The sequence below is a fragment of the Stegodyphus dumicola genome, chromosome X2 (assembly GCF_044657685.1).
Source record: "Stegodyphus dumicola isolate Sdum_Otavi_A_Nest chromosome X2, ASM4465768v1".
Lineage (NCBI taxonomy): Eukaryota > Metazoa > Arthropoda > Arachnida > Araneae > Eresidae > Stegodyphus > Stegodyphus dumicola.
Window position 1 is genome coordinate 4,975,683 of NC_140781.1, and position 12,784 is coordinate 4,988,466.

The following is a 12,784-nucleotide window of genomic DNA, read 5'->3' on the forward strand; positions in this document are numbered from 1 at the left end:
CAACAATGTTCTTGTATAAACGTGCTTGAGGATATTATTTAGAGGACAGAGATATTTAAATCCTGTGTGTTGTGTTTACGAACTAGTGCAGATGTGAGGTGAACTTTTCTCTTGTCTAAACTCGAGAAAAGTTCTTCCCAAGGGAGAAGGAGTATAGCCTCTATAGCTATTTTTACACATAGGCTCTAGAGCTGTGACGAATTCGAAAGACAAGAGGTAGCGTAAATAAATTTATTTGGGTTCTTTCTAGGCTATATACAAAAAAATAAAAATAAATGAACTTATACAGTATTGTTCTCACAGTAGGGTGAGGGGAAAAGAAAGATAACCAGTTCAGATGGTGTGAATAAATTTCCTGCTTAGAACTCAGCCAAGATGAAAGTTATTGTTTGGAAATAGTTCAAGCTGATGGTTGGTTCAAGATAAGACTATTTAGAATTAATCGACTCTCTAAACCGGTGGTTGCTGGACTGAGCTGTGTCTGAGCAGAGTGCTCTTCGTAAGGTAGCGGCGAACCCGGCTACCTTGCTGTAAATCTCTTGGCAGAGATATTAATATCGCTCTAGAGAGAGCGAAGCAAACATTTGCTCGTGGCCGAGCTGGAAAAACCGAGAGAAGGTTTCTCTCTCTACTTACTGCAACTAACTCTCACTCGCTCTTCTCTCTGGTTCCAAGTTCCTCTTTAAGCCGCGATTAGCACGCAGTAATTACGTGTTGTGTTCCGGCTGTCTTGATTTAGATGCTACTAAGAGCGCTGCAGGTGGGGAAATGCTTGATCTGGGCGGTGCAGGAAGCTGAGATGTAGAAAGGGGTGTGACCAATGTCACGTGAGCTCTGAGATGACATCTGATTGGTGTTGAAGTATTCGTCAAAAAGTCAAGGATCAAGGAAGTTCGTGTTACGGAGTTCTTAGGCATAAACGCCTTTACCTCCACATCATCTGAAGAATAAAATGTCGTCATCAAAAGAGGGAATTTTCTAATACGGTAAAAATTTTGTTAAGCCGAAAAAAGCTTTTAAGAATAAGTGCCTTCACACTGAAAACAAATATAAAAACTCAGAAGGTCTAATTTTGCGCCAAAATAAGAGCCAGAATAAATTAGATAGGGGCAGCCATTTTAGACAAAATTTTTCCTAAAGACTAGAAAATAAAAGCAGGTGTTTGCTTGATACTTGAATCTTTCTTTGCGAACGTCAACTTCGCGGAGGGGAAAGGATGGGGGGACGCTCTTACGCGTCGAAAAAGTTGCTGTGTCAGTTGGTCAGCTGACGGAGGGAGCAGTTTCGTTTCCGCCCGCTATTCAGTGCGGTCTTTAAGGCCAAATGATTGACACCTCTTAAGGGGGTGCTAAAAGCAAGTAAAAGGCCCTTTTAGAAGGGCTGAAAGAGCTATTTTGAAGTAGAGAAATAGTCAATTGACTTTAGATTTAAAAATTAGGTTCAGTCGCCTGCGACTGTAAAGCTTCTTCTTAAAGAAGCAGGAGGGGTTCCTCCGGTCAATGACTTAAGCATTCAAGACTCGAGAGGCGGGAAGGGGAAGGAACGAGAAGTAATTATTCACATGCATGTCAGTGTGAGCATACCTTGCCCGTTTAAATGGGTTTGCAGCATAATCCGGGTTGAGAAACGATCTCGGTCTCTTCCTAGATGAGGCGACTGCAGGATCATATACAGGTAGCATATGCAGCACAGGATTTGCAACATGTTGAATATTTTTGAAAACGTTTTCCGAAAGTCGCTGTATAAAGCGATTAATGGGCATAATTTTGAGATCATTATGAATCTCTTCGTTCCTTACATACCACGGAGCTTTGAGTATTTGCCGAAGAAATTTAGATTGAAAAGTTTGGACATGTTTTTTGTTATTCAGTGCTGATGGGCCCCAAATGGGGCATGCATAAGTCAGAACAGGCCTTATGATAGACTTGTAGAGCAAAACAAATCTTGTTGTCAATTGACAAGTCGCTATTTAAAGCGAAGAAGGGGCGCAGATTGGATTTGACAGCCGTCGCATTCGCAATGATTTTTTGAATGTGAGGTTGCCAAGTTAATTTTGAATCAAGTAATACACCAAGATATTTATATGAAGAAACCCAGGGAATAGGTTCACCGAAGAGAATTAAGTTATCTAAACGGGGGATATTTCTTCGGATGAACAGAGTAGCGGCACATTTTGCGACACTGATTTTGATTTTATACAAACCGAGCCAGAGTTCTAAGGCTGAAAGGTAACTCTGTAATGTAGAGATTACCGTGACGGTGTTGGAATGCTGTGCGATGATGGCTGTATCGTCCGCATATAAAGCAAGATCGATACTAGGGGCCTTAGGAATGTCATTTACTTAGAGGTTCAAAACTGAAGGCCCGACGAGACTGCCCTGTGGACAGCCGGCATAGATTGGGCGGGGAGTGGAGAATTCGTGGTTAACTCGCACACGGAAACTTCGTCCGGTCAAGTACGAATTAATAATTTTAATGAAATGAGCCGAGAAACCAAGCCGCATGAGCTTGTAGATAAGTCCGTCATGCCAAACCCTATCAAAGGCTTTAGCTACGTCAAGATAGACGATACCAGTTTTCTCTCGCTTGCGAAATCCTTCATGAATGAATTCCACTACACGTAATAACTGGTGTACAGTGGAGTGTTTAGGTCGGAAGCCGAATTGTTCCGGGATGATCAAATTTTGATCTCGACAGAATTCATTCAGGCGATTAAGCAAGACATACTCGTAGATTTTTGAGAGAGACGAGAGCAGACTAATTGTTCTGTAATTGGCGGGTAAGTTTAAATTTTGTCCCGGTTTTGGAATGGGCACGACTGCTGCAGTTTTCCAACAGTCGGAAAAATAGCTTCTCCTGAGCATTAAATTAATAAGGACCGTAATCCAGACAATAAACATTACGGGGAAGTTTTTGATCATGCGATTCGAAATTGAATCTATGCCAGGGGCCTTGTCAGGTTTAATTTTATCAATGTAAACCATGACTTCAGTTGGATCAGTTGGCCTGAGGTCAGGCGTGAAAGGTTGTGATAAAAAGTCTTCAACCTGTGAAGGGATGCGCCCCTGTGTACATCCTTCCCGGGCGGTTACAGTAGGAGTCGTTGTTTGGTGTGAATTGAGTAGCAAGGCTGTCAGCAATAGCTTCGGCTTTTTCTGAGTCTGTGTAGGCCATCTGTGCGCCATCGACGTTTCAAGGGGCGGAATGAGCTTGTAATGTTTGCGTAATCGGGCGGCTGCACGCCAAATCTATTTGTTTTCAGTCGTTAGGGACTCAATATAATTTTTCCACTCCGCTTGTTTTAATAAGCGGGTTTCAGTCCTTATCTAGTTTTGTATCTTGCGAAATTGGACGCGGATACCGCTCCTGTAATTTTGAGTAACGATTTTGAACATCTAAGGTTATCAAAATAGGATAGTGATCAGAGTCTAAATCTTGTATCACTTTAATTTCATGCCTAAAGAAGATATTATAGATAGCAGCCAGATCGAGTACTACAGGGGACCCTCTTACAGGGTAGTAAGTCGGGAGGGTAGGAGCTATGATCTGTACGTGGTTACTCTGGCACCATGAATTTAGACTAATGCCATACCTGTTCCTGTTAGAACAAAACCATGCGGTATGACGTGAATTTAGATCGCCAGCAATGATCAGGTGATTTGAAATATTCAAAAGTTTGTCAAAATCACTGACAGGGAAAGAAGGCCTTCCACGTGCAGTTGATTCTGGAGGTAAATAAGCTGAAACAATTGTGAGTGGGGGAGAATTTTGAAGGAAAATTTGGATAATAGTCGCTTCCAAAATATTGAAATCAGGGGATGGTATTATGTGATGTTTGATCGAATGTTTCACATAAATACAAGTGCCACCACTCGGATTTCTGCCTTGTGACACCCTGTCCGTCGAGTAAATGTCATAATTCCCAATTTTGGAAGTATTCCCTGAGTTTAGATGAGTCTCTTGGACTAAAAACACGTCAAGATCGTGTTCTACCACAAAGTCTCTTACTTCATGGATCTTGTTTTGAAGTCCATTGGCATTCCAGGAGCCAATGGTTAGTTCAGAGTTGGTAAATGAACTTTTTCTGACACAATTGAATGTTAGGCCGTTTAAAAAGATTCCTGGCTGAAAAACAGAAGACATGGGTCTAATGAAGGTCGAAATTAATTTGAAAGCTCGATATAGCTTTCATAATTTATAAGTAAAAGGCCCTCATCAGAGCGTCTGCCTGCCTAAGCTTTGGCATAGCTCTTTTGAAGGCTTGGAGCAGAATATGCTTGTCTACCGTAGGGTCACGGGAGATTTCAATCAAGCATTTTAGTGTGGATGCGAAGACATCTTCGGAATCATTTGCACACTCTGCAGAGGTTAATACTGCTGGGACTACAGGGTTTTCTGCGGCCAGCAGTCTCGGATTCTGAGCTCTGAATCCGTACCCGGTGGCGTTCTTCACCGCCGTTACATACGACGGTGAGTTGACGTCGTTAGGGGGAGCAGGCATGGGACGTGCTTTAGTAGCTTGTGCTTGGAGCTTAGGAGAACCCTGAGGGGAGGCTGCCTGAGCAGCTGCCCTATTTTTAAGCGTTGTTTTACTTTCCACGAGACCGCTTATTAGCTGGGTGTCGAGGACAAGATTTATATGAGGCTGAATGACTTCCACCACAGTTGCAGCAAGTTGCAGGTACATCAAGCCCCTTGGTGCACTCACGTGCCCAGTGGGGTCCAGAGCATCTCACACAATGGATTGGCAAAGTGCAGAGTTCCGAAGAATGGAAAAATCCCTGGCACCTAAAGCATTGAGTAGGGCGCTTTCGGCCGCGATAACGCTCAATGCTGACCTCTGTGCCCCACATGTCAGTGACGGTAAACAGTTGGTCGATGAAAGGGTGTGGGATGACTTGTACATAAACAAGTGGCATAGGATGTCTGGAGCCGGGCTGGTAAAGCCGAACGCAGCGATGCACTTTAAATCCCAGTGACTCGATTTCCTCTTTGACGTCCTCGACATCAGTTTCCACAGGGAGGCCTCTGACTACAATTTTGACTGGACGGTCCTGTTTAAGATCAAAAGTTTTGAATTGGATGCCGGCTTGCTTCATCCAACTTGTGACCTCCCTGAACTCCAGTTCAGTCTGTACAAAAATTTTTAAATATGGTCCAGTGAGAGTACTCTTAAGGTTTGGGGCAATTTCTCTTAAGAAAGACACCTGGGTCTTCCAGTTCTTGCTACTCCTCATATGAATAGCCGGGATTTGATTTTGAGACTGTGGTGGAGGGGGGGGAACGCTCCGTGCCTGCTCGGAACTGGTTTCTCCCTCGGAGGTTTGCTCCTTGACGGGGTCACCGCCGTTGATGAGCCGTTCTTTAATAGCTTCATACTTGTTTTTACTGTTCTTTCTAGCAATATTAGTACTAGCTAAGTGAGAATTTGAAATAGAAATATTTGAATTTTGAATAGTAGTTTGGTTACTGTTATTATCCACAGTTAAATCAATTATGGAAGGATTTCCTATTTTTCTAGTGGCGGGAGTAATAAACCCCTCAGAGTCCACTGTTTGCGTCTTGCGCTTACGGGCAGAAACAGGTTTTCCTCGGATCTCGTGGGTCGTTTTCGCCTCTGTTTGGGGAGGGAGAGGATTTTCAACGGCTGTAGCGGCCATTTTGGCTAACCGCTCAGTCTCGATGATTTTTAGAAATTCATCTCTGGTCGGAGGCAAGTGAAAGATAGGAACTTCTAACACGTTCGCTATCTCGTTGATCTTATGAAAAAGTACTTTACCAGCATTGTCAAGCTGATTGTAGCTGGCAGTATCCACAGGAGTCGGTGTTCGTCTCATGAAGTTTTTCTGCTTCTGAATTGATTCGAACTGATGTTTGAGTTCGTAAAACTGGTTGACAAGTATTCCCCGTTCATCATCCGGTGCAGGGTTGATTTGCTCTGATTGCGAATTGCTCACTGTAGTACACAATTGCACAGGCGAAGTATCCAATTTGGTATTTTGCACATTTTGCTGTGAAGAATCACAGAATTACATAGTTGAAGGCTGTGTCGGCGGGAGCTCGCAAAGCGAGCGACCGTCCTCGTCCGCGTCCATACTCGGAATCGTCAAAAAGTAACATATATAGAATACAAGAAAAATATAAAATAAAGTGCAGAATAAATAGTTGAAAAACAATATGCTAGGTTAAATATAGATTATATACATATGTACGTCGTATCAGGAAAGCTGCTTCTCTCTGGAACTGTGTTCCATGATTTTGTTCAAGTTGTCCTGGGCGTGTCGGAAAAACTTCTAGGATCCTTATTTGTCGTAATTTTTAGAAGCGCCTCTTGATTGGCGAGAGCACTTTGATTAAAAACTGGATATGATAAAGACAGCCTGGGACAAAGTCCGTGGGAACTTTTCGATTCCACCTGGGTGTCTCAAACCGGGTGGTCTAAGACACTGAACCTATAAACTGATGAAAGGGAATTGAACAAATGTCTCCTTTCGAATAAGAGGAACAAAAAAAGCTGAGATTGTTTTGTGACGGCTGGTCACTTCCTATTTCCATGAATTCGCTAAGAAATACTCTGTCCTTGGGAACTTTCGAGGTGGTCATTCTTTTTCTCAGAACTTCGTGGTGGTCGATAAAATAGCTTAAGACGTTACAGTACTTAAGTGCAAATTTAAGCACTCCTTTTTATGAGTACCGAAAAGTATAAATTCGAAATTAGAGAAAAACGATACATAAGACATGTGAGAATAGTTTAAAATTATTTAAATGGATCGTATAACAGGCATAACGTTTAAGAGCTGTTCCTCATGAACAATATGAATACGAATAAGTGTCCTTTACAAAGTCTTACATGAAAACATTCCTCCCCTTAGGCAGATAGCTCTCGCGTACAATCCCATAGCCTAAATAATCTAGTAAGAAGGATTTGAGGATTCTTATTTCATATATGAATCAAATTGAGAAGGAAATCAGTACTATAAATAGACGTGTTTTCTGTTTAAAGAAAGAAGATAATTTTTTTGAAGAATTTTTATTGTTGTAAATTAAATGATACGGAGCTCTAGAGCAGCGTTTAAGATTTTGTAAATGTAATTAGTTTCACAAAATGCCTAAAGTATTTACTTATATGGTCACTTTTTTCATATCTAAAACAAATTTCAATGCCAAATGAAAATAAAATATCATGGTTTTATTGTAGTTTATAAGTAATATATGAAATATACTGATTTCATAAGTTAAAACAGATGCGTAGGAATAGTTACTAAGTCATAGATATAACAGAAAAATTGGCAAACTTTGCGCGTGAAGAATCATTAACAAATGCCTGTAATTTTCGTTTAGCTTCACTAACGTACATAAGATTAAACGTACAGAAAATTTTCATTAATACTTTCAGGTTATATCAGGTCAGTACGTGTGCCCATCAACTTTCACTGGGAGTCCAGTGGTAGAAATCGAAATCATTGGCATTCCAATTGACTGCAACCGCCAGAAAACTAAACTGGTGCAAAGGAATTCTTTGAATCCGATATGGAACGAAATCTTCAAATTTCGAGTAAGTCATTGATATTTAGATACAAATTCTGCTTTCTGTTTTGATATTAACTCTAAGCAAACATGATGATACTAAGTATAAAGTTCTAGAGCAGTTGGTTTTCCATGATTAACCAATTTCGCTTCCAGGAATGAAACATCGGTTCAAAATCCATTTTAAATAACATGCCTCAATCCAACTAGGAAGTATGTACAATGTAAAGCAGCAAACCGAATCCATTGCAAATGTGACACGTGGAACAAAATTACATAAATTGCAATATATCGATGAGCAAGGGATGCGTTCCTTAGAAAGATTAAAAACTCAGTTTATTATAGTTATTTCTAAAAATGTATAATAAATTGCAAAGGCATAAAAATGAACATGTTTTCTGATTTCGCATCAATGCTGATTTCACACTGATTCAGATTTGTTTGGCGTTATCTTATTATCATCTTAATAGTGATTAAATCATTTAGTCAACACAATCTCATCTGATTTTAGCGCATAGTCATCTGCAATAGAAGTAAGAAAATGGTAAAGAGCTTTAAACGAAAAATTTTGAACCATTGTTCCTTATAAACTTCAATACAAACTGAAGTAACCAAATATTTTTGTTTAAATAGAGCACACAGTTTACTGTAAAACGTTATCTACTACACACACTACATTGCCCATCCGAATTTATTTTTTGTTTCTTTTTATACATATAAATAAGTATTGAATTTCTCTGAGAATTCAATTTTGTTATTAGATACATACTTTTCAGGTCGATAATCAATAACCTCTCAAACAGGTTCAAAACAGTCAAGTATTAAAAATCTAAAAGTAAATTATTCGAAGTATTAGATACGAACCGAAAATAATACTTTACGCATTGGTGTGTGCTATAGTTCGTAAAGTGCTAAATGAAGTGCTAGAATAGTGTGATAGAGTTCGTCTCCTTTATAACTATGTCTTATGAAGAGAAAGAAATTCAAACTTTATTGAAGTGAATGAATGAATGCTCATGAAGCAAGGTAAATAGCTGTAAACAGTCCAAAGTGATATAACGCAAATTCTCCTTAACATGCCAGAAATATCGGGGGTTACCCAAAGTACTCACAGACAGTCTAGAGCAGTAATCCCCAAACAAGAAATTATGTATTGAACTAACTCACTCGCAGCTTCAACGCAGCTGATATTTATACAGTTGCTCAAGCACTGGTGAAAGCTTCAAGAATAATTATTCCTAAAGCTTCGAAAACGCATTTTCCAAAAAATACTAAATTGTCGTCAAACTGGTGATGGATCACTAAATGTCGGCAACTTGGTGATAAAAATTGCGGCAAAGATCTGGTGTTGGAGAGTGGCTTTAAAGAAATATATTCAACATACTGTTGCAAAATAAACCAACGTTTAACGGATGAGGAAAAGTAGTTGTAAAGCATTACTCCGAAGAAATTAACTGTTTCGAAGGAAATTTTAACTGCATCCTTTACAACTAAATTTAGAGAATGGCAGAGCAGGGGATATAGAGTGCCCTCGAATTATTTTCAATAATTTTTTGTTGCAATCCTTTGTGCTTTCTTCTCATATTAGCACTATTATCATAAGATTGGTCTTGTAAATCTGATAAATTTAGTTCTAACGATTTTAGATATCCATTTATGAATTCAAACAGACCTTGTCCAATAGTGAGGTCGACAGATTGAAATCCTAAAAAAAGTTCTTCAATTTGGGCTTTATTGGTTTCCTCGTTCTTATAAACAAATCGAATTACAACAGTCAACTGTTCGGTATGACTGACATCAGGTGTAGTATCCAGAACTAGTAAGTAATATTTTGACGATTTAATCATATGTAATAAATGCTTTTTAATTCCTTCTGAAATAATGCTTATAAGTTTATTCTGAATTTGATCCCCTAAGTAATGAGCAATGTTCTTTTGAGATGTTTGAATTTTGTAGAGATGTTCAACAATTATTGGATCAAATTTTGCTATGGTTTCAACCAACTTAAAAAAATTTCCATTATCGATCACTATGATACAACTCTTTCGAAGAACCTCTAAATGCAAGGCATTGCCGGGCTAAATATTGAATTAAATAAATAAGCCATTCAATAACCGATTGCCAGTACACCTTTTCTGCATCATAAGTCTTTGTTGAGCTGCATCAATAGTACATAAATTACGCAAAAACATTTTGAGTTCACTGCATTTTGAACTATGTTTAAGGAGACTGTTTTCATGTATATTCCAAATGTGGGTTAAATGTGCCCAATCATTACATCCATCCTTAATAAGCTGTGAATGCTTCTCACTGAATAGTTTACATGGGAAGCAAAAAAATGCTTTTCGGGAATTTGAATATACTAAATAATTTCTAAATACTTTTTCTCCATTTGGAAATGTTCTATAATAGAACGAAACTGAAAACTTTCTGCCAGAATTATCTTTCGGAAAATGTTTGGTTATCAAGCGGGGAGGACTATTTTTCAATTAAATAATCTCTAATTGTTATAAAAATTGTATTAGGCCAGGTAGCTGGATCGTTTAATTCAAAGTCAAAATTTTCGTTTTGAGATATTACGTTATTACCCGACGAAATTTTTACTTCATCATCTAAGTTTTCTATTGGTACAAATCGTGGCTTCTTCTTGGACATATTCTGATGAATTTACATTTTGAGATAAATTTTCATTATGAAATTCCAAACCAGATGTTGATGTTGACGGTCCTAGTTCAATTGTTTGTCCGTCTAATCCATAGGCGTAACGAAGGTTTTAAGTGCCCGGGGAGCATATTTCACAAGTGCACATCTGTGTAGCCACCGAGAGAGTGGCTTCTAGGATGGACCAATGGGCTTCCAGTAATATATCTATCATGTCAGATCACCTTTGGTGTGCTTTAAGCAAGGTAGGTAAAAACATTTTATCACGCAATTTCCTGTGAAAAATAGCTAAAGCATAGTCGATTTCTTCTGAAAATTTTCATTGCGGAGTTAGATGAAATATAAGCAATTGTGAAGATTTCGCTACCTGGTTGAAAGAAATTTAAAGAAATACAAACACATGTTTGATACTCCGCAAACCTTCGACTGATCCATCTCGGTTTCTGTTTTCAAGGAACTACATTTGTCAGCATTCTTCATATCGTAAAGTAAAGGTATGTACTTAAATTTATAAGTTCTATAACAGTTACATAACATTTTGTATTTAGGGGTAATTGACTGCAAAATGGTAACTCTAATTATTATTTAAAGTTTGTTTCAGTTACTACATTCAGTTCAGATTTAAAAACATGCATTTCTATACATTTGGAATAAAAATTGTGTTACAATTTTTAAATAAAATTGCATAAATTTATTGAGAATAATTTGAAAACTCTGAATAAAATTATGCAATTGCATATTATTATTATTATTATTATTATATCTATATTTTGCATCTGCGATAAGAAATAGCATTTAATCCAGATTCATTTACTTGTTCAGGCTTAAATATACTACTTAAAATATTATGAATGCTGTTATTTTGCAAAGAGAAAAACTATGCAACAAGTAAACGAAAAATAATTGCAAATTTAAAATGTTACTAATATTTAAGCAGAATTATAGCTGTTCTAAAAGGTACGAACATTTTGCAAATATAATTTTATTTTAATTAAAGTTACTCATGGTTCATCAGAATTAGTTTGATGTTGCGAATACTATTTCAAACTGAAAAAGAACTTGAAATACATATCCATAGATCCAAATATGGTTTCTCAATGCGTTTTAGGAATTTCATTCGTGCTGCTACAGTTGCATACTGTTATTTAAAACTTTACTTCTGTAAATAAAGTTCTTCTGTATTAATTTCTATTAAATTATTTTAATTTAACATTAAACTACCTTTTAAAACGATACACGTTATATATATATTTACATACATGCATCGTAAAAATTATGCTGCCTAGACTGAAAACTACAGTGTAACTGACTTTCAGATTACTAAGGTAAAAATTGCGATACTACTGTCATATTAAATTTGCCATGAATATTCATTTGGTATGTTAAATTTCACTTTTAATAACTGTTCACTTACAAAGAATATATTTAATTTATTTATATATAATTTTTAATGTTACAATAGATATAACTCAGGTCATACAGATTATATATTTTGAATCTTACACACTTTCAAAATCAAAAGAATACAAGCACTAAAATAAGAAAATACTAGATTCATTACAACACTCACCGTCACAAGAGCAGTAGAAGCTGATTGGTCCATTTTCGAAACCCCTCCCTCCGTGGCTACTCTGATGTGCACTTGTGAATTATGCGCCCGGGAACACCTAAAGATTTTGAGCCCTTTCTGTGTTCCAAGAATGGAAAACATTTCATTCTGAAATGTGTATCATCAATTTGGCCGCCCCCTGGATGCTGCGCCCGGGGACGGATGTGCTCCCTTGCTCCCCCCCCCCAGCTACACAACTGGTCTAATTCCTATTGTGTTTCTAATCCTATCGTTTATTTAGAAATCCTGCGAGTTTCTGGTTAGCTTCCTCTCGTTGCAATTTTCTTTTTTTATTTTGTGCTCCAAACCTTTTCTTTTTTTGAGAACGTGTTTCTAAGAAATATTTATTGCACTAAATAAAAAAATTTAATTTTCATTCCGTATACAAAATGCATCATATGATTTTTTCTGTACTATTTGAAAGTCGAAAGACTACTATGTCATTTGCTACTAAATAAAGATTCAGATAAAGAAACTAATTTGACTGAAAATTTAGAATTTTTTTTTTTTTTTTTTTTTTTTTTTTTTTTTTTTTTTTTACGGAAAATTTATTTCTAACAATTTAGTGTGAAATTTTTTCTTCTTTCTGCTGATTCAAAATATTAAGTAAATTAAACCAATATTAATACACATTACTGAAATGCATTTTCTATAAGCAATTGAAATATTGAAAACATCTCAGGTACTACATATTAATTATAAACTATTAATGAAAAAAAAGCTCTAATCATTACTAATTTTTTTAGAATTTTTTTTTCGATTATTTGGAAATTGTAATTGTATATCAGAAATAGATAAATCAAATTCTGCCCAAGGTGATTTATTTGGGTTTTATAGAGGTAAATAAAAAGTTGCTTTTAGAATTATTTTGTTAATTTGAAAGATAAAAGTTTTTCTGTTTCTTTTTATGAATCTTTACTACTATGAAAATAATACTAATAATATATTTAGTTGTTCACTTACCTCTAAATAGTAATCCTATTTTTT

At 36.9% G+C, this 12,784-nt stretch overlaps 1 protein-coding gene across 4 annotated transcripts in view; it reads left to right on the plus strand.

Annotated features, from left to right (window-relative positions):
- LOC118198674 (1-phosphatidylinositol 4,5-bisphosphate phosphodiesterase epsilon-1-like) overlaps positions 1-12,784 on the plus strand; it is a 482,557-nt gene that overhangs the window by 434,254 nt on the left and 35,519 nt on the right. For all 4 annotated transcript variants that reach the window (XM_085809195.1, XM_085809194.1, XM_085809193.1 and 1 more), the window contains one exon: positions 7,397-7,555. In XM_085809195.1, the coding sequence (XP_085665321.1) occupies positions 7,397-7,555 (159 nt within the window). The remainder of the gene's footprint in view (positions 1-7,396; positions 7,556-12,784) is intronic.